The sequence below is a fragment of the Anabrus simplex genome, chromosome 2 (assembly GCF_040414725.1).
Source record: "Anabrus simplex isolate iqAnaSimp1 chromosome 2, ASM4041472v1, whole genome shotgun sequence".
Taxonomy (NCBI): domain Eukaryota; kingdom Metazoa; phylum Arthropoda; class Insecta; order Orthoptera; family Tettigoniidae; genus Anabrus; species Anabrus simplex.
Genome location: NC_090266.1, coordinates 1,025,958,666 through 1,025,984,749, shown reverse-complemented (window position 1 = coordinate 1,025,984,749; position 26,084 = coordinate 1,025,958,666). Strand labels below are relative to the sequence as shown.

At 39.2% G+C, this 26,084-nt stretch overlaps 1 protein-coding gene across 1 annotated transcript in view; it reads right to left on the bottom strand.

Annotated features, from left to right (window-relative positions):
• Window positions 1-26,084, bottom strand: part of LOC136864652 (ATP-dependent RNA helicase DDX42) — a 252,516-nt gene that overhangs the window by 188,010 nt on the left and 38,422 nt on the right. The window contains exon 4 of the mRNA XM_067141932.2: window positions 7,554-7,704. Within this exon, the coding sequence (XP_066998033.1) occupies window positions 7,554-7,704 (151 nt within the window). The remainder of the gene's footprint in view (window positions 1-7,553; window positions 7,705-26,084) is intronic.

The following is a 26,084-nucleotide window of genomic DNA, read 5'->3' as shown; positions in this document are numbered from 1 at the left end:
ACCTTGGAAAGTTGTTTGTTGTTTATTGTAATTCAAATTATGGACATGACATGACAATATAGATGGGTAAGTGTAAGGATTTGTGAAGAATCAAGGAGTAATACTGACAAAACCAGAAAAGATAATGAACAGATAGAAAGAGCATTTCAGTGAACTGATGGACATGAGAAGTCAGACATGTGGAGAAGGAATCCAGGTAGCAGGAATAGAAGAAATAGCAGACAAGGAATCTGACAGCACAATAACAGAGGTGAAATGGGCAGTTAAGAAGATGAAGATAGGAAAAGCTGTGGAAACAGACGAAGTAGCCATAGACGTGATCAAGGCTACAGGATCGGTGGAACTCCAGTGGACTTATAGAATACTGAAGTCTGTGTGGAGACAAAAAAAAAAGTGTCCGAGGATTTCAAAAAGGGGAATATAATACCAATATTCAAGAAAGGAGGTAAGAAGATGTGCAGGAACTACCAAGAAATCACCATTCTCTCCCACGTTGCCAAGATATTGGTAGGAAGAATTAGAGAAAAGTTGGAAAGTCAGGTTTCTTTTTTTTCTATCTGCTTTACGTAGCAACAACACAGATAGGTCTTATGGCGACTATGGGATAGGAAAGGGCTAGGAGTGGGAAGGAAATGGCCGTGGCCTTAATTACGGTACATCCCCAGCATTTGCCTGGTGTGGAAATGGGAAACCACAAAAAAAAAAAACATCTTCAGGGCTGTCGAGAGTGAGGTTCAATCCCACTATCTCCCGAATGCAAGCTCACAGCTGCATGAACAATTTGGATTCAGAAGTGGAAGGTCAACAGCAGAACCCAATTTCATTCTGAGACAGATCATGGAAAATGAGCTGGGAATATGAAAATGATATAGTAATGACTTGTACAGACTTCAAAAAAGCATACGACAGCATCCTCAGACAAAAAAATTGGGAAAGCCTGACACACACAGGGGCTCTGGCAAGGAACTAGTAACAATGATAAAAGCAATATAAGATAACTGTTACAGCTCAGTCAAGACAACAGTGGGTGATTGGTGCAAAAAGTGGCATTTAACCCTAAATATTTCAAAGTGCAGTGCAACATCCTTCACGAGAAAATCGAAAGTTAATGTATTCAAGTGTCATATAAAGGGTCAAGAAATGAAGTGTGTTACTAAAATTAATGATCTTGATGTTCTTTTTAGTAATCAAAATGGTTTATCTTTTAATGAGTATGTGTTAAATATTCTTAACAAGGCATTTAAAACATTAGGCTTCCTCAAAAGAAATTGCAAGAGTTTTAAATCTGTTGTCTCATAGAAAACCCTGTAGTTCTCGCTTATACGGTCTAGTCTAGAGTACTGCTCTGAAGTATGGATCCCTTCACAGCAATACTTAGTTAATGCCTTAGAGCGAGTACAGATCAGATTCACAAAACGGCTCAGTAAAAAGTGTTTGGGTATCAAACTGTCATCGATAGATCTAATAATAATAATGTTATTTGCTTTACGTCCCACTAACTACTTTTACGGTCTTCGGAGACGCCGAGGTGCCGGAATTAAGTCCCGCAGGAGTTCTTTTACGTGCCAGTAAATCTACCGACACGAGGCTGTCGTATTTGAGCACCTTCAAATACCACCGGACTGAGCCAGGATCGAACCTGCCAAGTTGGGGTTAGAAGGCCAGCGCCTTAACCGTGTGAGCAACTCAGCCCGGCATCGATAGATCTTTTGTACAAAGATGTGTATTGAGTCTCTCAGAACCAGACGCAGGTATATTAATGTACGCTTCATACACAAATGTATCCACAATTTTCTTAATTGTCCTAATTTACTCCAGTTGCTATCAATTCATGTTCCTTCCCGTAACACCTGACAGGCTGTCACCTTTCACTTACCCAGGTACAGAACTGAATCACACAGGAACTCTTTGTTTGTGCAGGCCCTAAGGTCCCTGAATGAAATTAGCAGGATGCTGGATTTATTCCACTTGTCAGCTAATGAAATTCATAGACATCTCGTGGAAGCCTCATAGAAAGTTCCTTGTATCCCACCCTGCGTATTTGGTAACTGAAAGTTATATGTCCTCCTTTTATCTATTGGTCATTTCAAATGTATAAACCCTTTTCTGTTTTCATGTTCTTTTCCTCCATATGTGTTTTGTAAATTCATATATATTGCTTGGTTAGTAGAAGTAGGTGCTGTTAATACTGTTATTATTTGAATTTATTATATGGTCTGTAATTGGAGAAGTAATAACTCTGTTGATGATCAATAAACAAATCAAACCAATAGAACAGAATGGTTTGTAATTGAAAATGAGCTCAAACAAGGAAGTGCTTTGTCACCTTTACTGTTCATAATGGTGATGGATGACATTGTAAAGGCAGCAAGGGAAGATTATAGAGGGGAAAGAATAAATGTAATGATGTTTGTGGGTGATGATGTGACCTGAGGAGAAGCTGAGGAGGAGGGACAACAGCTGAATGTACTGAATAGAAAAATCGAACAATGGGGATTGATGATTAACATGAAGAGCAGGACAATAGTGTTGAGTAGAGGAAGTAAAAAAAAAAAAAGGAACCATCAAAATTGTAACTGGATATAGTAGAATACTTCAAATACTTGGGAAGTGAAGTGACAGAATATGGAAGACTGGAAATTAATAGGACGACACAAATTGGGAAAGCCTTTCACCACCAGGTACAGAGATTAATGTGGAATAAAGATGTACCAATGAAGGCTAAAGAAGTAATCTACAAGGGATATTACTTACCAATAATGAGCTATGCAGAAGAAACCTGGACTATGACTCAGAGAGATGAGTGTCGAGTACAGGCAGCTGAAATGAAATTTCTGAGGAGTATAGCACAGAAGACAAGGAGGGATGATGAGAAATGAAGACATACAAAAGGAGCTATATGTGCAAAGTAAATGACAAACTTGAACAGAACAGACTGAGGTGGTTTGGATATACCATTTGGATGAAAGAAAAAAAATTGACTAGACAAGCACTGGAAAGACATATGAGAGGGGACAGAGGATGAGGGTGACAAAGATTTTGATGGATGGACTCAGTGAAGAACAGCATAGGACAATGGAACCTGGACTGGAACAGAGTGTTGGAAGGGGAATGGTGGAGAGACAGGGCGAAGTGGAGAAAAACCATATTTGCTCCCACCTGGTGTTAGCTAGAGAAGGGGAACTTATGATGATGATGATGATGATGATGATGACATACCTGCCAACTTGCAAAAAAAGAAAAATCCGGAAGATCCTAAAGCGGAAATTTTTTAATAACACACGCATACGTCGCAAAGTCTTGAGACATAATGAAAAAAGGACAGCAAGGGGGTAGATTATAAACAATACTAATACAAGTCAAATATGTCTTAATCACCCCTGAAATGAAATACCTACACAAAGTTACGTGTTGATGAGTGCTCATCTGTTTCCACTGAACAATGGGAACACTTTCCGTGATCGTATAAAACAAGGAAATTAAGCAGAATATGCCTCCCTAAAAGACTGATAATATCGTTTCTTAGTTGAATTAATTACGAAAACCACTAAAAATACTAAATCGCCAATAAATTCGTCACACAATTCCATGAGTTTCAGAACTACCGCCAATGTTACACTCACACACAAACAAAGCCTTTTACAGCTGCTACGAAGCACGACGCAGTTACGAAAGTTATGTATAAATTCACAGCCTGCTACTTTTCACATATTTCTTTTCTTCAAAATCACAGCCTGCTACTTGTCTGGAAACATCTCGGTGAATGAAGTAGCAGTTGAGGTCGAACAGGTGACAAAAGCAAGGTGATAATCAACAATGTGATTTACGATACATTTACCGGTCGAATTTCAAACGCTGCATCTCTTATTAGCAGCTACTATCCAAAGTCAAACAAATCCGATTTGACCGCAGAAAGCAAAACCAAGCGTGGATATTCAAAATCTGTACAATAACGTTGTTCATCCGTACAACCGTAAAGCACACTCAAAATCCGTACATGTTACGGAAAAACTGGGATACTTGGCAGGTATGTGATAATGTGCAAATGAAAGAAGGCTGTGGGAGGGATAAACTACTTACGAGTTTTTCAGTGTACTTTTGTGGAATTAGGTTGGTGTGTTTACTTCATGAATGATAATGAACGAAAAGATGTTTTCACGTATTTTAGTAAAATAACAAATGTGTGGAAGAGAATGGTTAATTTAGGTGCGATCATGAATACTGATCAGTAAATAGTGATCATTTGTTTTTTCTGATACACCAACACATCAAAAGTTTTTGGCATTGGAAGGACGGGAAAGGGCTCTAATTGGGAAGGTAGCAACTGTGGCCTTAATTAATTATTTATCGTTTCATGTGAAAATTTGTCCAATTGTAACTATGGTAACTGTATTAATATGCGTGTGTGTATAATTGAGGAGAGGATCATGAAGGAGGCAGATAAGGCACATATGCTTACTACAGAGTTATAAGATTTTTCAATTATGAAAGGTACCACGTATTACAGTACTGTTATAACTAAATTCGCGATGTTTCTTCATCTTCTTTAGCTGTGCATGGTGTGAAAATGGGAAACCACAGAAAACAATCTTCAGGGCTGCCGACAGTGGGATTCAAACTCTCTATTTCCTGAAGGCAAGCTTACAGCTGTGCGACCCTAACCGCATGGCCAACTCACTCACTGTAATTTACTTTTCTTGAGTGCAATTGTTTTATGAGAACTATTTTATATATCAATATTTTTTGTACAATATAATTATGTTGTTTATTGTCCTATTTTCCATTTTCAGTGCCTTTTTAGGTGCATAAAATACTACTTTTTTGGTGCCTTAACTTCTGAAGCCTATAGTCCAAGTACAGTATAGTCCTGCAAACATGAAACTAATGTGGACTGAGAGGTTGTAGAGTTTCTGAAATGTTGAGTTTTACAGAATAAGGGCCAGATTATTCACAACTCATAATATTTTACTGCATATTACTGTAACGAAAGTTTCTTTACACCTCGTACTAATTGAAAACCTGTAAGGTCAGTTTTATTATTGCAACCTGTAAGGTCAGTTTTATTATTGCAAATTAATGATATACGTGGATATTACGGTGATAACCTGTAGTTTGGTAAAGATTCCATAGACCCTTCGCAGACGATAGGTTAGAGAACCAACACAGTGCAGCTCGGACAATGTCACAGAGATTAAAAATTCAACACAGCGCGGCTCGGATGAAATCACAGCAGGCTATGCAAGGCTGCCAACTTAGGAACAAGTTACAAGAACAGGCTAGTGAAAAGATTATTGGTCTGGCTTGTTTAGGTCCAACTTGTAACAAGACAATTGGGCAGGGGACAACAAAGCGGTCAACAGGCCTCTAGCATCCCACACATTCCAAAGGTACGACGCGATTAATCACCCTGTGACTAATTAAAATGTACACTGCACACACTGAAACGACTTTGAACCGCGTGATTTTCTCGTTTTCAACAAAGGTGGCAGCCCTAGCCAGCCAATAGCAGCACAGGAAATGGTGGCAAATTTCAGTTTTACAGTGCCTCCATTTTAATTCTTGTAAATAAGAATTGCATGAATTTTCTTGAAAGTGGGTATTTCTTTACCTATAATGAAAATTATTTATGACACAGTGGATGACTTGTTTATTAAAATTGTCTTTAAAGTGGCCTTCCAAAATCTTCTTGGCCTTTCCTTACGAGATGTTGAAAATGAAGAGGATTCACCTGTTTGTTCCAGTTCAGTCTTGATTCACTGGAATGAAGTAAACAATATGCCAGTTGCTTAGGCCACTCAGGGCAGTGTGGATCTGAGTTTAAGTGGAGCACCAAGCACAGATTCTTTCTTCATAAACTGGTAGACATTAGCAACCACTTCACGGGTTTGACTATGAAGAACTTTGCCCTTTAACTTGCTATGCACCAGTGGCATCTTCAACTCTGAATGTGTTCCCACAGACCACTGAGTAATACCAGCTGAGCACTTTGTCAGACACGATGACAACATATCTGCTGCTGATGGCTGACTGAGTGGGGTACTAGAACTGTAGGCCAGGCCCAATGCACATCTCTTTTTTACAGTGTTGTCCATTATTTTCACAAAGTGTGCAATGAAATGTTGTATATACAATATTGTCCTGCAGACACCTCACAGGTTTATAAGAGGACTATGAAGTCATGTCCACAACATTTCACAAGAGTCGAACAACTAACAAGTCTAAAGCTGGACAATGTACAATTTAAAGTCTATATCACAACACAATATAAGCTTACAACATTACCCAACCGAACTATAGAAATAAAAACACACACTGAAACTGTGCAAGGAACTATGAAATTGACTTAGGAGCAAGTAAGGAGCCTGTCAATCATCCACCACAACACACACTAATGTCAGCTTAGGATGTATAGACGAAGACTGGGCAGTGGGAGGAGTGGGACTGCCCTTGCCACATGTGCGACCGATTCCCGCTCAGGACATTTACTGAGTATTTGGACTATCGTTATTAGTGACAAAGTAAGTTAACTAATCCAGACAAATGTGTTTGTACTTTGGGAAAGAGACATGAGCAGTAGAAGAGCAAGTGTCATATTGATTTTGTACATGATGTTAATACAGTCTGGTCCACCAAAAAGCACCAGAATAAATGTTACGTTGAGTAGTCAGCTGGAAGACTTGTTGGATTCTCAACAACTCACGAGGATAGATGCCCGGTTGTACTTCCTCTTAAAACAGTAATCACCACCACCAAAACAACTCTACCATCAGCTGCAATAGATTGCTTAGACATCAGTGAAGAGGCATACAAGGAAAATGTGGAGTGAGGTAGTTTCCCGTTGCTTTCCTCACTGAATCAACCATTACTATTACATGTCAGTCTACCAAGCCTAATGAAATGCACAAACTATACGACCTTATGAGAGACTATTCATAACAGGGACGGGTTGCATAAGGAATGGCAATACGAGCATCGCTCATACCTCGGACAGTCTCGTACTGTCAAAGCAAAGGGTAAGACCAAAACAGGTAAACCAAAGTAACAAATTTATTCTAGCCCATAACAGAAGACGAAGTACACTGCAAACGCTAGGTCTCACCAGCAAAGGCATCAAGAAGGATATACAAATTAAATGTTTAGTACCATTACTATAACTATCAATAGGTCCATAAATATCCAATAGCAATTCCTTTAGTAACTCTGAGGACTTTCTACTTTCTTGTAAGAAAGCAACCTGTTAAAATAAATAAATATATATTTTTTTTTTTTTTTTACCTGAAATTCATATTTTCAAGACAGATAGTGTCTACTGCTGATTCCTCAGTTTAAGACTTGGAGTAAGCAAGTACTAAGGGGTTTATTCTGAGGAACCTAAGAAGTAAGCAAACAGTTTTCAAAACTAGAATATAGTACAGTAAGGAATTCTAGTGAGATGAAAGGAAATAGAAACAGAAAAAAGTTTAAAATCTAATTCTGCTAGCACCAAGAAAGAGGAAGAAGGAAAAAATGGTAGAGGAAACTTTCACATAGCTAACAAATCACTATCAACATACCTGCAACATCAGTTGCTACCAGAATGCTAACTTCTTTCCTCTTGAACTGGGTGATAACTTTATTCCTGTCTGTTTGGTCCATATCACCATGCAGCAACAAAGCATCAATCTCCTTCAAATTTAAACTGTTGGACAACTCCTCAGCATTAGCCTGGATAAAATAAAAATTATTCAACATGTAATAAAAGGAAGGCCCGAACAATAAGGATATTTCAAAATGTATATACTCTGCAGACACACTGACATGTTATTTAAAAAAACATATTATAGCTCTAATGAAGTCTCACTGATAGTAAAGTACAAGGCTTGGTCATGATGAAAACTATACATGAAGCTAACTTACAGCTTATAAACATATGACACTATCTGAGGTCATTCACCAAGACACTACTGCAAGTAACTCAACAGACCTAAGAAAGACAGTTTTGAAGTCCCCTGACACCATCCTACAACCATCCGTAAGAATTCTACAGGGGAAACTTTGTGCTGATATTTTCTGAGTGTGCCTAGCGCCCTTTCAGATCCAAACCTACCAACCGTAGCACTAACTTCTACCCATTGCAGCTTAATGATAATAACCTACTTGACAATGATACCACCACTACTTCTCTACATTATGAAAATGGATTCCTCTTTCTCAACCAATCACTCATTGTCAGTCGGTGCAAAGACTATATGTGAACAGTACACTGATGGATTTCTGCATGTTCTGAGTAGGGATACTTAACACCTTTTAGTGGTAAATCATGGACAAGTGGCTGATTAACAGTGCTAAAAAGCGAACCTATGAGTGTGTCTCAGCGAGTTCTCCCATGAAAATACTGAATAAAGAACACGATGCACATTTAGTTTTATGTTCACCATCCACATCTGCTTCATCTCTCACCGGTAAAATTAATTATTCGACAAAAACAAAAGTGCGCAAATATCAGGATGATTGTCTAAAACTAGGTTTCACTAACATTCTTGTGAACGTGAATAACCAAGAATGATCACAGTGTGTTCTTTGCTTGGATATTTCAGCCAACAACTGTTTGAAAACCATCAAACTTAACAAGACACTTCCACACAAAATATCCAGAGCATGTAAGTAAACCTATCAAATATTTTAATCATCATGAGCAACAATTCAAAGTAAATATCAAATTCCTAGAAAAGCATGTTACAGTTCCTAAGAAAGCACTAAGAGAACCTGAAGGGCACCTTACTAATTCCAAAATCTATGACCCCCGCATATTATTGGTAAGAAATGACTTCTTCCTGCAGCTGTAAAGATGTGTACAATCATGTACAGAGGAAAGTATGGTGAGAGTCTGAAGACGAAACAGCTGTCAGGAGATACAGTGCCTCGGCATATTGATGCAATGTCCTCTGATATAAAAGCACTTTTTCTAAAACATCTTCCATGACAGTCCAAAATTCTCCTTGCAATCTGATGAAAGCAAGGATATTGTAAATCATGGCGAGGGTCTTGTATTTGTTTGGGCCTTGTCGCTGCTGGTGGGCTTAACATGAGTATCTACGGCACTCACTTCCTCTTTCAGGTCTCAAACCCCTGACTCCACAATCAGCGGTATTTCTTTAAACTGTTTCTCTACCAGTTCATGAACATCTTGCATAATGTCACTTTTTAATTCTGATTCGAGAGAGCACATTTCCTGCTCTAATTTATATTGTCCACCCTTAAGTACATTTAATTCCAGTTTCAGTTCGCACTATATTTCGTCCTGACTTCATTTTAGTTCACTTGTGATTCTACTTTCAAGTTGGTCCTGGCTCAGTTTGATTTTGATTTTGCTTTTGCGTTCATCTTGACTTGATACGAGTTTTCTTTCAAGTCAGTCGCTATACTTATTGAGAATGGGTGAGTAGGAGATGGGGATCTGCGCTCATATGGCCATCACTTAAACCGCAGTGGTACATATAAGTTAGGAAATTTGTTTGGAAGTGTAATAGGGAGGTACATTCAGGGAAACTGGGTGGTCTAGGGAGTGGTGATAAGGTTACAGAGATCTGGAAGTCAAGTAGGGATGACATAAAAATGTTAGTGTTGAACTGTAGAAGTATTGTAAAGAAAGGAATAGAATTAAGTAATTTAATAGATATATACTTACCAGATATTATAATAGAAGTTAAATCATGGCTGAGAAATGATATAATGGATACAGAAATTTTCTCACGGAACTGGAGTGTGTTACAAACCATCACTCTCATTTCTGTTCCGTATTGAAAACAGCAATCTCACTTAGTTTACAAAAGGAGTACATCTATTATCCCACCTATTCAATACAATTGGAACTGGAGTGTGTATCGTAGAGATAGGGTAGGAATGGTGAGGGGGGGGAGTATTCATTCTGATGAAAGAAGAATTTGTAAGCTACGAAAAAGTTAAAGATGACAAACATGAAATTCTAGGTGTAAGGCTCATTTCTGAAGATAATAGGCAACTTGATGGCTTTGGAGTGGACAGACTGGGTGTCGTGTCAGTCGCGCCCTCCCAGGGATATGAACTCAGGACAGCTATTCTCTCTGAGGATCGAACTGGAGAGAACGTAGGAGGAATTGCTGTACCTGGTACATGTATTATTATAGGTCAGTAATAAGGGTTTAAAAGTCAGGTATAAGTACACCTGAACATAAGTAAAACTATAAAATAATTCATATTCAGTGAAGCTGAAAAATTGAGATGTAAAAGTATATTTCAACCAGTTGAGAAATCTTGAGTAACAGAGAAGTTCGTCATGCAGGACGTGAGTCATGTTGACCGGAGCATAGGTCAACTCCATGAAGGCAGTAAGGAAGGTATCAGAAGCTTAGCTAGAATACAGGCCTCTGATTGGCCAGAACTACGGAAAGTTTGGTAGACACATATGCAGATATCCACAAGCTTCCAGAACATGGGGTATGGCCCCGAGGGCTATGTAAGGTCTGGGAAGCCATGATTCGGGGCTTCTATCATTCATTTCACGGACGAGTTGCAAGCAGAATCTCTGCCAGTTGGCAGTACGATTACACAACCAGTAATAATAATAATAATAATAATAATAATAATAATAATAATAATAATAATAATAATAATAATAATAATAATAATAAGTCTTCTCTTACTTGACTTCTAGCAGAAGACTAGTAAACACCTTCTCGCTCAAGATTTGCCATCACTAAGTCTTGTATTAATTGTACATAGTGTACATGCTGTAAATAACTCTACGTCTAAGAATATAATATCATCATGGGAATCCACTCATCGACTTCCTCTTTCTCTGCACCTAGTTGAAACTTACCAACCTTCCAACCAATCTGACATAATCCCACAAGTCCAAATCCTGTCTGTCACGACACGGGAAAGGGTAGCGCTGACGCTGATTCAGAATTATTTGATAAGCTAATCAGGTATGTGGGAGGTGACATGGAAAGGAATGTGATTGTAGTGGGCGATCTGAATTTACCAAATGTCAATTGAGAAGGTAATGCGAAAGACAGGAAGCATGACCAACAAATGGCAAATAGCTAATATGGTAAGGACAAGATAAATGAGAACCCTGACTTGCCAATCCACTCCAATATTCCTGACCTTCAGAGGAACCGGTTGAAATCTAGACATCCGCCAATTAAGTTCGCTCAGAAGCTCACAGAAGACAACTACAACCCAATGGAAGGAAGACTGGATCTCATAAACAGGTGAACATCTCTGGCCTTTCTTCCCACCTAATTCGAGGTCTGATCTCCCAAGAAGAACTTGGACCATCCTTAATAGGATTCAATGTGGTCATGGTGTCTGTGCTGCGTACCTGTATAAATGGGGAAAGATACAATCCCCCGAGTGTGACTGTGGTGCTCCTTTTCAAACCATCGAACACACTGTAAACGAGTGAAGCAGAAGATCCTACCCTGGAGATTGGTTTGATTTTCTAGAGGCCAATACAGAGGCACTAGAATGGATAACATCTTTGGACATTAAAATATAATGTACTTGCTTTCTTGTTTCTGTAAATAAATAAATAACAGCTGACTCAGAAAGTGATGGAACCAATTAGAGGGAAAAATATCCTGGACGTGGTGCTGATAAAAACAGACGAGCTGTATAGAGCAACCGAAGTAATAGATGGTATTAGTGATCATGAGGCTATTTTCGTTGTAGCTAAAAATAAATGTGATAGAAAGGAAGGTCGTAAAAGTAGGACTATTAGGCAGTACCCATATGCCTGATAAAGCAGGCATGAGGCAGTTTTTAAAAAGTAACTATGATCGGTGGAAAACGGTAAATAAAAATTTAAACACACTCTGGGATGGGTTTAAAGCAATTGTTGAGGAATGTGAAAATAGGTTTGTACCTTTAAAGGTGGTAAGGAATGGTAAAGACCCACCTTATTATAATAGAGACTAAGGAGGAGGTACAGACTGGAAAGAAGTAAGGAGAAATTGAAGGAACTTAACTAGGGAATTGAATCTAGCAAAGAAGTCAGCTAAGGATAACATGATGGCAAGCATAATTGGCAGTCATACAAATTTTAGTGAAAAACGGAGGGGTATGTATAGGTACTTTAAGGCGGAAACAGGTTCCATGAAGGACATTCCAGGAATCATTAACAAACAAGGGGAGTGTGTATGTGAGGATCTTCAAAAGGCAGAAGTATTCAGTCAGCAGTATGTGAAGATTGTTGGTTACAAGGATAATGTCCAGATAGAGGAGGTGACTAATGCTAAAGAAGTATTAAAATTTATGTATAACACAAATTATTTACTCTAATAACACCCACTTACACAAGTCCACAGTATACTCGTCAGCATTCTCTCTCATTCTCTCTGTTCATTAGCACTTCCATTATATAGACTAAAAAAAACACACACTCTCTCTCTCTCTCTTGTACCCTCGGGCAGTTCACGGTAGACTGTATTCCAAAAGCGGCCACACACTACACAGTTCGCGCACGTATAAACACAGTCTTACATTCACACACAGGATAGCCTTTGTTCTTCCAGGTCCCATGTCGCTCCTCTGCTGCATTCTCCCTCGCTGCTAAGCTGTACTACATGTATCCACCATCAGTATCACTCCCAACAGCAATCGGTGCTCCTTAGTGCTGTCACTCACAGGACTGAACTATATCGCTCTCAGACTAAGCTCAAAGCGAACTGTCTCGCGACCAACTGCCGTCTTTACATAGGAAGACCAAATGTTCCAGAATAGTCCGGGATCTTGATACATCCAGAACCCTCGTGTCATAGAAGACTCCAAATTAATCATCTCGTAATCTCCACCTGGTCTTGCACTGCCGCTACGAGAGGATGGAGAGGGGACTGGCCTTCCACTACATTTGTCGACGAGTGGTGCAGTCAAAGAGGAAGTGTGTGAGCCATATGGACGATGCCACACGTCCCCCCCACAAAGTCGTAAAGTGGCATGGCAGATGCTATTACCATCACAATATGTATCTCCTCACGTCTATATATGTCAATGAATGTAAACTGTTATTTTCAGTCTCTACTGTAAAGGCTTGAAAATAATCTTTTGTTACAGTGAATTTAATAGATCGCTGCATTTTCTAAGTGATCCCAACTGAATCACCTCCATCCTCTAGGTAATGCGACACTCAAATGTTCTGCGTCACTTAGGGGTGAAGAAGAAACTGGAACTGTGGAAAAACCCGTTAGATAAATGTAACTGAAATGTTTCCGTGCCTGAATGAATTCCGGGAAGAAAAAGAGCTGGCCCTAAGTAAGATTACTGCCATTGTTATAGAACATCTCAAAAATCTTTGCCAGAAATTCAAGGACAATTCTGGAAACTTCACCTGAATATGACTGGATGGAAAGTCCATTTGATCCAAAAATTAACATTCAATTTGAAAAAGTAGAACAGGAGGAGCTTTCAAGTGACACAACCCTTCAAAATGACTTCAAGTCAAGATCTCATGAGAATTTCTGGATATACTGGGAACAAATATCCTAATTTAATAAGAAAGGCGGTGGACGTACTTTTGCCTTTCGCACCAAATTGTTTGTGAGAGCTAGCATTTTCCGCAATGACAGCCATAGGACGAAGCATCGATCACACTTGCAACTGGAAGAGGATCTGCGAGTTGCAGTCTCAAAGATTCAGCCAAGATTGGATCTGTTCTCAAAGGAAGTTCAAGCCCACCCATCACACTGAATTGGTAGGTGAAGTTGAATTACCAGATGTTGAGCTGTAAATTTTTTTTCTTACTTTCTGAACAATGTTGCTTAGTTCAGAGTATGATATAAATACTATTCTTCTGATTCTTAATTCCGTTTAAACATTCTTAATGGATTTGCTTTTATACTATGTATGTTATATCGTGTTTTTGCAAGATCAATGATATACAACATAATTTCTCTTTCAAATGTTAAAAATATTCTAACTGAACTAACACTACAGGAAACACAGATGTGGATTGGTAAAGAACTAATAAGTGACATCATTTCTGAAGAGAAATGAGCCAGTTTTTACATCCCCAGATTACTGTACATGCAACCAATAATATACCCGAGTTACAATAGTTGTAATATTAAATCTTCAGTGCCATCCTTAAGTCATATTAATACAGGATCATTTTCCACAAAGATATTGAAATTTCATATGCTTTACATACACTATTTAGTTTTAGTGTAAGTGGAGTTTCTGAATTAGTTCTTGTCTTAGACAAGTCTTTTACTTTATTTCATAAATGTTATACCCAAATAGTTCATGGTGTGGGTTACTGTAGTCACGTCCTAGTTCGTGAACCATGGGAAACGGCTGAGTTCCCTAGTAAGTGGCCCTGAGAGTCGGGATACCAGTTGCTACGGAATGAGAGTGGGACTCTCAGACATATTCTGAGTCATGGCCCTCCGTGTATTCAGGTGGCTAGGACTATGCATTCCACTGTGGTCCCTAACCCGTCAGAGGAGATATCCTCACTTGGACATTGCGTAAGTAAGGTATCATCCTGCTTCATGAATTTACTGAGCTCGGATATTTTAAGCAAGCCTTGGACCTATGGGAATAACGGAGTCCCACTTCCATTTGACAGGTGAGGAACTCCTTGCAAACAACTTAGCGAACAAAATGGAATTTGATGGGGAGCTATAAATATTAATGGGGCTTATGGGAAAAAGAAAGTAGAACTGCCTGAGTGAGCACAGAGGATGCATCTGGATGTGCTAGGAGTAAGTGATATTCCAGTAAGGGGAGACAACGAGGAAGAGATAGGAGATTATAAAGTGTAATTGACAGGTGTTAAAAAGAGAAGGGCAGAGTGTGGGGTAGGGCTATTCATAAGGAATACTACTGTACGCAACATAGTTTCTGTTAGGCACTTAATGAGAGAATGATGTGGGTAGATTTGGCAGTTGGAGGAATTAGGACGAGAATTGTCTCAATGTATTCATCATGTGAGGGTGCAGATGAGGATGAAGTTGACAAGTTTTATGAAGCATTGAGTGATATCGTAGTCAGGGTCAACAGCAAGGACAGGATAGTGCTAATGGGCGATTACAATGTGAGAGTTGAAAATAGAACTGAAGGATACAAAAGGGTGATTGGTAAATGTGGAGAAGATATGGAAGCTAATAGGAATGGGAAGCATTTGTTGGACTTCTGTGCTATTCTCCGGACCACCTTTTGAGCAGACTAAAGCGGAAGTGAGTGTATAGATCAGGGGATGGCGCGGGCGACAGGGGCAGAGCCTTCGGTGTTGTCACACGGTTGGTTAGGGGGCAAGGGGGGTGCACTATTCAAGGCGAGTTTTGGCAATGGTGCAGTCAATGCGGAGCTGCCATACTTACTCACTCAGTACAAACACGTGGGTGCAGTTTCAATCACAGTCTATTTAAAAAAGCAGTGAGAGAATTTTATCAGTGTGCTTCGCTTTTACAAAAACAGTGTATGTGCATATTGTGTGCTAATTCATAATTCTTGTAGTCTTTTGTACATTTGTAGGTTTCTTCTTACTCGTTATTGGATATTATTGTGCAATGGATCCTAACAAAAATTCACCAGACTGTTATCAGTTGAAGAAGAAACGCAAGATTTTTACTTCCGGCGAGAGAAATATGATTCCGTCTGTTTATAAGCATTTCCGAGCGAATAGTATTGACGGCGGGATTAGTTTACCTCGTGTACTGACCCCGGTTCTGATTCCGACTTGGGTGTGCAGCCACTCGATAGTGACACAGATTAATTACTGCGGCACAAGCTAAGCTGACGCTGAAACCTCCTGCATAATAATAATAATAATAATAATAATAATAATAATAATAATAATAATAATAATATATAATATTTTTATAAAAATATATTTGTAATAACTAATTTATTGAAATTGTACTGGACAAAGCGGAGGTGGGACAGGTTTTCACCTGGATCTCCAACTTCATCTGTCAGTTCCAAGTTAATTCCAGTACGAGTAGGCCCATATATAATCCTCACTTTTCTCCCTTTTTCATAAATCGCCCATGAGTAGCAGCTCATTTCAATAAGAAATCAGGTCATATATTTAGATAATCATAGTCAATAATAAATAATAAAATATTATATATATATACTGTATATTAATAATAATATGTAATAATATTTTTATAGTCCGCCTCTGTGGTGTAGTGGTTAGCGTGATTAGCTGCCACCCCCGGAGGTCCGGGTTCGATTCCTGGCTCTGTCACGAAATTTGAAAAATGGTACGAGGGCTGGAACGGGGTCCGCTCAGCCTCGGAAGGTCAACTGAGTAGAGGTGGGTTCGATTCCCACCTCAGCCATTGAGTGATATCGTAGTCAGGGTCAACAGCAAGGACAGGATAGTGCTAATGGGTGATTACAATGTGAGAATTGAAAATAGAACTGAAGGATACGAAAGGGTGATTGGTAAATCTGGAGAAGATATGGAAGCTAATAGGAATGGGAAGCATTTGTTGGACTTCTGTGCTATTCTCCGGACCACCTTTTGAGCAGACTAAACCGGAAGTGAGTGTATAGACCAGGGGATGAAGTGGTTTTCCGTGGTTTCCCACTTCTCCTCCAGGCAAATGCCGAGATGGTACCTCACTTAAGGCCACGGCTGCTTCCTTCCCTCTTCCTTGTCTGTCCCATCAAATCTTCCCATCCCTCTACAAGGCCCCTATTCAGCATAGCAGGAGAGGCCGCCTGGGCGAGGTACTGGTCATTCTCCCCTGTTGTATCCCCAGACTCAAAGTCTGAAACTCCAGAACACTGCCCTTGAGGCGGTAGAGGTGAAATCCCTCGCTGAGTCCAAGGGAAAAGCGAACCCTGGAGGGTAAACAGATTAAGAAGAAGATTTTTATAAAAATATATTTGTAATAACTAATTTATTGAAATTGTACTGTGAAATTGTAGTTAGTATATTAAAAGCCTCCGTGGCTCAGGTGGCAGCGCGTCGGCCTCTCAACGCTGGGTTCCGTGGTTCAAATCCCGGTCACTCCATGTGAGACTTGTGCTGGACAAAACGGAGGCGGAACAGGTTTTTCTCTGGGTACTCCGGTTTTCCCTGTCATCTTTCATTCCAGCATCACTCACCAGTATCATTTAATTTCATCTGTCATTCATTAATCATTTCCCCAGAGGAGTGAAAAAGGCTTCGGCAGCCGGCTCAATTACTGTCCTCGCCGCAAGATGGGGCTTTATTTACTCCATCCCTGACCCGGTCATTGACTGGAAAGCAGATTGTAGGTTTTCACATTAAAATGTAATTCAGTAAATTAATTGTTTAATGATGTAAGCCGTTAAAAAACTGTATGGGATTCTAACACGCATACGTTAATGTATCAATTATTTTTAATTCATTCGAGGTTCAATCCGTGAGCTGTGCTGTATTATAGTGGTGGAGTATAACTTTGAATCGCGCACCGGCTCATTTGGCAACCACGGCGAGTGTGACGAGACAATGACGTCGCTTCCGCTTTAGTCTGCTCAAAAGGTGGTCCGGAGAATAGTATGGGTTCAGCAGTTACGAATACATTCTTCAAGCATAAGGCTATTCTCCGCTACACATGGGAGGGTAAGCATTCCAGATGCATAATAGACTATATCTTAACTGACTTCGAATTCAGGAAGTATGTTAGGTATGTACGAGTTTTCCGGGGATTTTTCGATGATACAGACCACTATCTGATCTGTAGTGAACTAAGTATCTCTAGGCCTAGCGTAGAGAAAGTGAAATCTGTCCGCAAATGAGTAAGGGTAGAAAATCTCTAGGACGAGGAAATTAGACAGAAGTACATGGATATGATTAGTGAGAAGTTTTGAACAATAGACAGTAAGCAGGTTCAGGATATAGAAAGTGAATGGGTGGCATACAGGGATGCTGTCGTAGAAACAGCAAGGGAATGCCTAGGAACAACTGTGTGTAAAGATGGAAAAAAGCAAACATCTTGGTGAAATGATGAAGTGAGAGCAGCTTGTAAATGTAAAAAGAAGGCTTATCAGAAATGGCTCCAAACAAGTGCTGATGCAGACAGGGAATTGTACGTAGATGAAAGAAACAGAGTGAAACAATAGTTGTTAAGTCCAAAAAGAAGTCATGGGAAGAATTTGATAATAACCTGGAAAGGATAGGTCAATAAAGAATCTTAGGAAGGGAGGGAAAAAGGAAATGAACAGTGTTTTGGGTAATTCAGGTGAACTCAGGGATTCACTGGATAGGTGGAGGGGAAAATTTGAACTTCTCAATGTAAAAAGAAATCTTCCTGGTGGTGTTGTGAACAGCCAAGCTCATGGGGAGGAGGAAAATGATGTTGGTGAAATAACGCTTGAGGAAGTGAAAAGGAAGGTAAATAAATTCCATTGTCATAAAGCAGCAGGATAGATTAAATTAGACCTGAAATGGTGAAGTATAGTGGGAAGACAGGGATGAAATGGCTTCATCGATTAATAGGATTAGCATGGAGTGTTGTTAAGGTACCTTCAGATTGGATAAAAGCAGTAATTGCACCTATCTATAAGCAAGGGAACAGGAAGGATTGCAACAGCTATCAAGGTATCTCACTGATTAGTACACCAGGCAAAGTATTTACTGGCATCTTGGAAGGGAGGGTGCGATCAGTGGTTAAGAGGAAGTTTGTTGAAATCCAATGTGGTTTCGGATTTTCAGTAAGCGCCAGATAATTGAAAAATGCTACGAGAGGAATATACAGTTATGTTTATGTTTCGTAGATCTAGAGAAAGCATATGACAGGGTACTGAGGGAAAAAAAGTTTGCCATACTGGGGGACTACGGGATTAAGGGTAGATTATTAAAATCAATCAAAGGCATTTATATTGACAATTGCACTGCAGTGAGAGTTGATGGCAGAATGAGTACTTCGTTTAGGGTACTTACAGGTGTTACACAAACCTGTAATCTTTCACCCTTGTCGTTCGTAGTTTACATGGATAATCTGCTTAACGGTATAAAGTTTTAATGGCAGATGCCGAAAGCCTGCAGTCTAATATCTTGGAACTTGAAAATAGGTGCAATTAGTATGGTATGAAAATTAGCCTTTCGAAGATTAAATTGATGTCAGTAGGTAAGAAATCCAAGAGAATTGAATGTCAGATTAGTGATACAAAGCTGGAACATGTAGGGCCTAAATAATTTCAAGTATCTAGGATGTGTGCTCTCCCAGGATGGTAGCGCAGTACGTGAGATTGATTCAAGGTGCAGTAAAACTAATGCAGTAATAAAATGAAAGGGCGTATGGCTTTTAGTGCCGGCAGTGTCCGAGGACAAGTTCGGCTCGCCAGATGCCGGTCTTTTGATTTGACGCCCGTATGCGACCCGTGTGTCGTGATGAAATGATGAAGACGACACATACACCCAGTCCCTGTGCCAGCAAAATCAGCCAATTATGGTTAAAATTTCCGACCCTGCCGGGAAGGCAGCATGCTAACTTTTTAGCCATGGAGCCGGAAAATAATGCAGTGATTCTGTAAGAAGTAAGTCAGCTCCCGGACGAAACTTTCTTTACATCGGTCTGTTTTCAGATCAACTTTGCTTTACAGGAGCGAAAGCTGGGTGGACTCAGGATATCTTATTCATAAGTTAGAAGTGACAGACATGAAAGTAGCGAAGATGATATCTGGTACAAACAGGTGGGAACAATGGCAGGAGGGTACTTGGAATGAGGAGATAAGGGCTAAGTTACGAATGAACTCAATGGATGAAGCTGTGCGCATAAACCGACTTCAGTGGTGGGGTCATGTGAGGTGAATGGAGGAGGATAGGTAACCTAGGAGAATAATGGACTCTGTTATTGAGGGTAAGAGAAGTAGAGGGAGACCAAGACGATGATGGTTAGACTCAGTTTAAAACGATTTAGAGATAAGAGGTATAGAACTAAATGAGGCCACAGCACTTGTTGCAAATAGAGGATTGTGGCAACATTTAGTAAATTCTCAGAGGCTTGCAAACGGAACACTGAAAGACATAACTGTCTATAATGATGGATGTATGTATACATGTGCACCTTTTAAGTTGCATTAAATATAGTGATTATCAGTTTATTATTACCACTCATTTACTTTTCATAAAAATTTAAGTAGCATCATCTGCTGTCAGAGGCCTTTATTATTATTATTATTATTATTATTATTATTTTAAAGGAAGTTCTCAAGCCGGATTTTTGTGTAATGTAAACAGTAGTGAAAGAAAGGGGGAAGGAATGAAGGGGGCGATATAAAAATTTGCAGACGACTGCTCTATGCTAATAGCACACATTCCAACTAGAGCTGTTGACATATCAAACTTCGGAGCTTCGAAAACTAATTCAAATATCTAAGCTTCTATACTTCAACAAATATGTTACAAAGCAGTGAAGCATGGATGCATCAAAACAAATTAGCTTCAAAGCTCTGAATCGGTGTTCCAACACATTAAAGATGCAGATTTTTATCTTTCATAAGTCCTTTCTGTCAACTGAACCATATATTTACTGTGAAGAACAACTTTATTTGCTCAAAATTATTGCCTTGGCAGAGTGAAATGAAATTGGCAAACATATTTCAAGGGGAAGAGGAGTACGACAGGCTTCGGCTGCCGACACAATTCCTATCCTCGCTGCTAGATGAGGGGGCTTCATTCATTCCATTCCTGACTCGGTAAAATGACTGGAAACATGCTGTGGATTTTCATTTCAAGGAGAATTGTGGCATAAGCAGTAAAGTGACACTTTGGAGATGATTATCGGACCAAACACTTTTGCTAGGGGAAGCATATTTCACAGAGATTGCAAGTGGTGGTAATACTGTCAATTGATTTTGTACAATGCCCCCAAGCCCAGCTCTTGCTCATTCTAGGACTGTGTTTTAAGGCATAAGTACAGGGATGTCCGTATGGTTTACTCTTTAGGAAATAACTTTCTTAGCTGATGAAAGGGTCTTTCTTGCAATTTCCATTTTTTTAACAGTTTATTACAGGAAAATGAAATGAATTTATTTCATGGGTAATATACCGTTTTAGTCTAGAGTGCAAAACAGATACTTTAAAGGATTGAATGATCAGGGTTTCAGATATTTTCCTTTACTTAGAATTGTCATGCTTCAAAATATTCGAATCAGGTGCTTCAAATTATATCAACAGCCCTAATTCCAACTCTGAAGTTTTATCTAAGACACACGTTTCTTCTTTCCAATAGGCTAATGAAACCAAAACAAATTTCAGTGTGATCATTGTGTGTTCCAACCATGTTGCTATGTATATGTCACAGAAACCCTACTTCATGTACGTAGCTTCTGAAGGAAATAAGAAAAGGCTTTATCAGAAATACAAAAATTTCCTTTATGAGAAACACACAAGAATATAAGGATGTCAGATTCATCTCCAGTCATGGGTCTCAAAAAACGAGAAGAGCCAGAAAAACACATACCAAATGATCCTAGAGAAAGGATAACAGGTACATTTGGAAAATAAATTACAATTATTACAGACACCAATTGCAATTACTAGTGACCACCTGAAACTGTAACAGAAGGCATATCGTGTCCGAAAACTGACTTCTACACTCCCATTTGAAATTTTATCCTTCCGATCAGTGCTGCAAGTGAATAAGCGATATTGGAGAAAGTCAATGCAAAACATACTAACTTACAATGATGATAACAGCAAGTAGTCTGTAGCAGCAAAATCTCCTTACCTTCATAATTACAAAAAAATCCAACCAAGCACTGGAAACAAAATACCCTAAATACCTGCTGTATTATGAAGCAGAATCTCAAACTTTGACTTCTTCATAAAACAAGGTTTTCATTGCATACAGTGCCACTATTTTCATCTTGTTCACAGTCCTTTTTTGTTAACAACTTTGGCAACCCTTGGATTTTTTTAATGCTGTTAAATGTTGCCCATCTTTGAAGACTGAAGAACAGAGTGTCAGTACATATTTTCTTCCTGAAAAACACCAGCCTACTTGTGAGTTTCTGAGTTATATTTTGCAAAATCAGGAGGCCTGTAATTTCCCCAGCATTTGTTTTCACCCATTCACGATCCCTACCCCTGCGTCTGAGCAAACACAATAAGCCTTTACTTTCGATCATTTGCTTGGCATATACTTTTGTTTCCCTCATTATCAGTTCTGCCAGTTCGTCAGAAAAGAACTGTTCAAAAATATATACAGGTTCACAGTTATTCTCAAATGTACATGCTAACCAGCCTTTTGCACACTATTCCAAATTCTACCCACTTTGTTGAAATTTCAACACTGCAGTCATCTCTGCTACCTCCTGCATCAATGCCATCACTCGAATGACTAAAAACAACTATCACTATCAGCATCGCTGTATTCTGAATCTAACAGCATGTAAAATATCACTTTCAGCTAAATCCTTCTAATTGTATTTTGCCCTTAGAATCACTGTAAGCTGCCAAGCTGATAGCATTGCCTATTCGATGCAAGAGCAGCAAGATGTGTGAGAGATAGGCAAGGATTTTGAATGCAATTTCCACTCCCCCCATTTGAATTCTGCTATCAGTAGAACTACAACCAATTCTCAATAGATGGGAGAAAGGTTCAGAAAATGTCTGAAGCTTATAAGGTCTGAGTAATACGCAGTGTTGATTTCAAATGACTTGACGTTCGAGAGCAGTACGTGCAACTAGTGGACAGTATGCTACAATGCTAGTTGCTTTACGTCGCACCGACACAGATAGGTCTTATGGCAACGACGGGACAGGGAAGGGCTAGGAGTGGGAAGGAAGCGGCCGTGGCCTTAATTAAGGTACAGCCCCAGCATTTGCCTGGTGTGAAAATGGGAAACCACGGAAAACCATATTCAGGGCTGCCGACAGTGGAGTTCGAACCTACTATCTCCCGAATACTGGATACTGGCCGCACCTAAGCGACTGCAGCTATCGAGCTCGGTATGCTACAATGCGAATAAGCTGCTGACTTGGTTAAGCAGCTGAGAGATCTTCGGCAATTTCTTTCTTTTCTGCAAATCAGTAGACTATATATGTCTACCCCTTAGTCCCGTTTCCTGATACGGTGTCGGGGGTGAGGTGAGATGAATTTATATGTCATATTTTCTTTACAGTTGGATGCCCTTCCTTATGCCAAGCTGATGAGTTAATGAAGATGAAATGAATGATGTTGAATGAAATTGGGTAAAGAGGTGGAAGGAATCAGTTGTAGCCTATGAATAGGAACTGTCCCGGCATTCGCCTGGCAGTGAAAATAGGAAACCACAGAAAACCATTCTCAGGAAACCGATGGTGGATTTCGAACCCATTCGTCTCCTGAATGCAGAAATTGGTTCCATAGCCGTAGCACGTTAACACGCATGGACACGCCGCCTACTTTTACCTATACAAATTAAATGATCATTTTTTTCTGTACACTTGGATTTCTAATCCAAGTATGGTCCATGAAGCAGTCAAAGAATTCAACGAGCAAGCTTTTCTTCCCCTGGTGCTTGTGTGGAGAGAAAAGCAAATGCAGCACACATTTGTACACATAGGCCAACATCTTCATTTTTCTTGTATAGTGTTGAAGTTGTTCTTGCTGAGCATGGCTACTCCATTCTAAGACTTCCCTTCTATCATCCGGATTTGAATTCTATCAAGTTAATTTGGAGTTCTTTAAAAGAACATGTATCGAAAAAAAATTGGACTTTACTTTGAACCCAACTATACAACTAGTGGTTGAGAAAGTTTCATCGATAACAACCGAAGACTGGTTTTTAAGATGCCGACAAGTTCAACAGGCAGAGAAAACTTACAAGGCTCAGGAACCACATATTGCTACCGTGACAAACTGATAAAGAGACAATACTGAAGACGACAATGGAAATGAGTGACTATAGGATGAACAGCATTGAGGTTTCAAAGACCAAAGAAATGAATCCTGTTACCAATGAGTATTGTAATTTCTTAAAAGTATGTTTTATTTCCATCCCGTGTATAACAGCACAAAGATTGTTTATTGTTGCTTCATTTAAGGGGCCAGAGGCATAGTAGGACATCAGTCGATGATGATGATGATGATTATGATAATATAACGATCTTAACTAACCACTAACTACTTTCAAGGTTTTCGGAGCCTTCAAGGTGCCAGGATTTTGTCTTCTAGGAGTTCATTTTCTATAAAACTACAGACATGAGGCCATCTTATTTCAGCACCTTCAGACAACCATACTGAGCCAGGATCGAACCCATCACCCTGAACTCTGGAAGCCAGCGCTCTACCATCTCAGCCACTCACCCCGACAGGACCAATATGAAAACACAGGTTATTCTCTCGCTAGATTCATCCAACATTTTAATGCATTTCTGTTGCATGTTGCTTTGCTGTTATTTTCACAGTTGCAAGCAATACGCACTGTGACAGAGTAGTGGTATGTGCATCACATAAGTGAAAATAGCACAGTGCTTTCCCCATAGTTGCACAACATGCCACAGTTTCCAAGTTTTATACATCTCTTACCTTCAAGGAGCACCTGTCGTTCTTCCCCTCATTCCCCTCTCTAGTGTGTTGTCATGCTCAAGCCGATGGCATGCGGGAAGGCAAGTACCTTCCCTTCTGTCCACGTCTGGTTCATGCTAGATCTCCCATCCTGTACTTAGGTGAAATAAACAATACAGCTGTACATGACACCTTACATTCATTTAATCAAAATATTCCATAAGATCATCATCATTTCCCCGCAACTGTGTGCAAGCATTTTAATACAGCGCCACCTAGGCTGCCTGAGCATCAATATCGATGTTTCGTTCAACCATAGCAGATGGCAAGAGTAAACCGAATTCCTGCTGGGCGATTTATTGTCGAATTATTAATTAATTTTGTTGTATAAACATCAAACATATAACCAGAGGTCATTTACATACAGACATCATGTGGCATGGAGTGTTGAATAGACTTCTTGCTATTCAAAAATCCAACTATCTCTACTAGGTCTCAACTTTGATCTTGGGATTTGGAAACTAACGCTCAACTACTAAACTACACAGGGAGCTCACAAAATATTGTACACCAGTGTGCAGAAAATCTGGCCCATTCCACTAGAGTGTAATACTGTTGTGTTTTGTTTTTTTCCCTTCTGTAAAGTTTCCAGATTTCTAACTAACGTTTCACTCCAACCAGCTCTCATTATTTCTCTCTATGACTGGCTTGAAGTAAATCCGAAGAAATAAAACTGAACCAGTGAATTATGATATTGTTCTCACTATTGCAAACTAGCGAAAGTGACGAACTAGGGAACCTGTAAAAATTTGGATTTTATAATTCCACCTTTACAATACTGTAATTGTCTTTATTAAAATGACTACATTAAATTACACTCGTGAAACATGTTTCGTCCTCTTATGGGACATCTTCAGTCACAAATACAAAACATTAAAAATAAGGCGAGGACAAAGTCTAATTAAAATCATAGGTTAAAACTGTTGTTCAAAACAACGAATTGTCAATTATCCAACACCACAGCCAATAATCATCAGATCATCACACATCATCACCGGACAACAGTTGATTCCTATTGAATAGTCTGGCCAGCATTGAATCATTTTAATCCACATCTGTGAATTTGTAATATTTTAATAGTTTTTAAATAGAACAACAATTTTACTGAATAAACTGACATTATTTTGCATGAAATGAATTTTAAGGACAGAAGAAACATTTTAATACATCGTCATATTATATAGAACTGTTCTAACTTCATTACATTACATCTAGCAACTTCTTCATCTGAAAATGATTCAACATGCGCTTTTTAATTTGTAAATACCACGAATCATATGAGTGTGAATTTTATCCATGCTTTGTAACTATTAGTGTATTGATATTAAGTTAATTCTAGACAGCTGAAAATGGCCTAATGCAGCCGAAACATATCCTGTAATTTTAATAAGATGCTTTTACAACTTTGAAAGAGTAAATATACCAGATGGAACCATTATACCACTACTTTTTCAATTTATATAGCGATTTAACACGCATTTCTTTTTTCCATCATCAATACACTTACACCGCAGTGTTTATACTACATACGATCAATCATTACCCATGGAATCATGATTTCAACCATACATGCAAGTTCGAACCAAA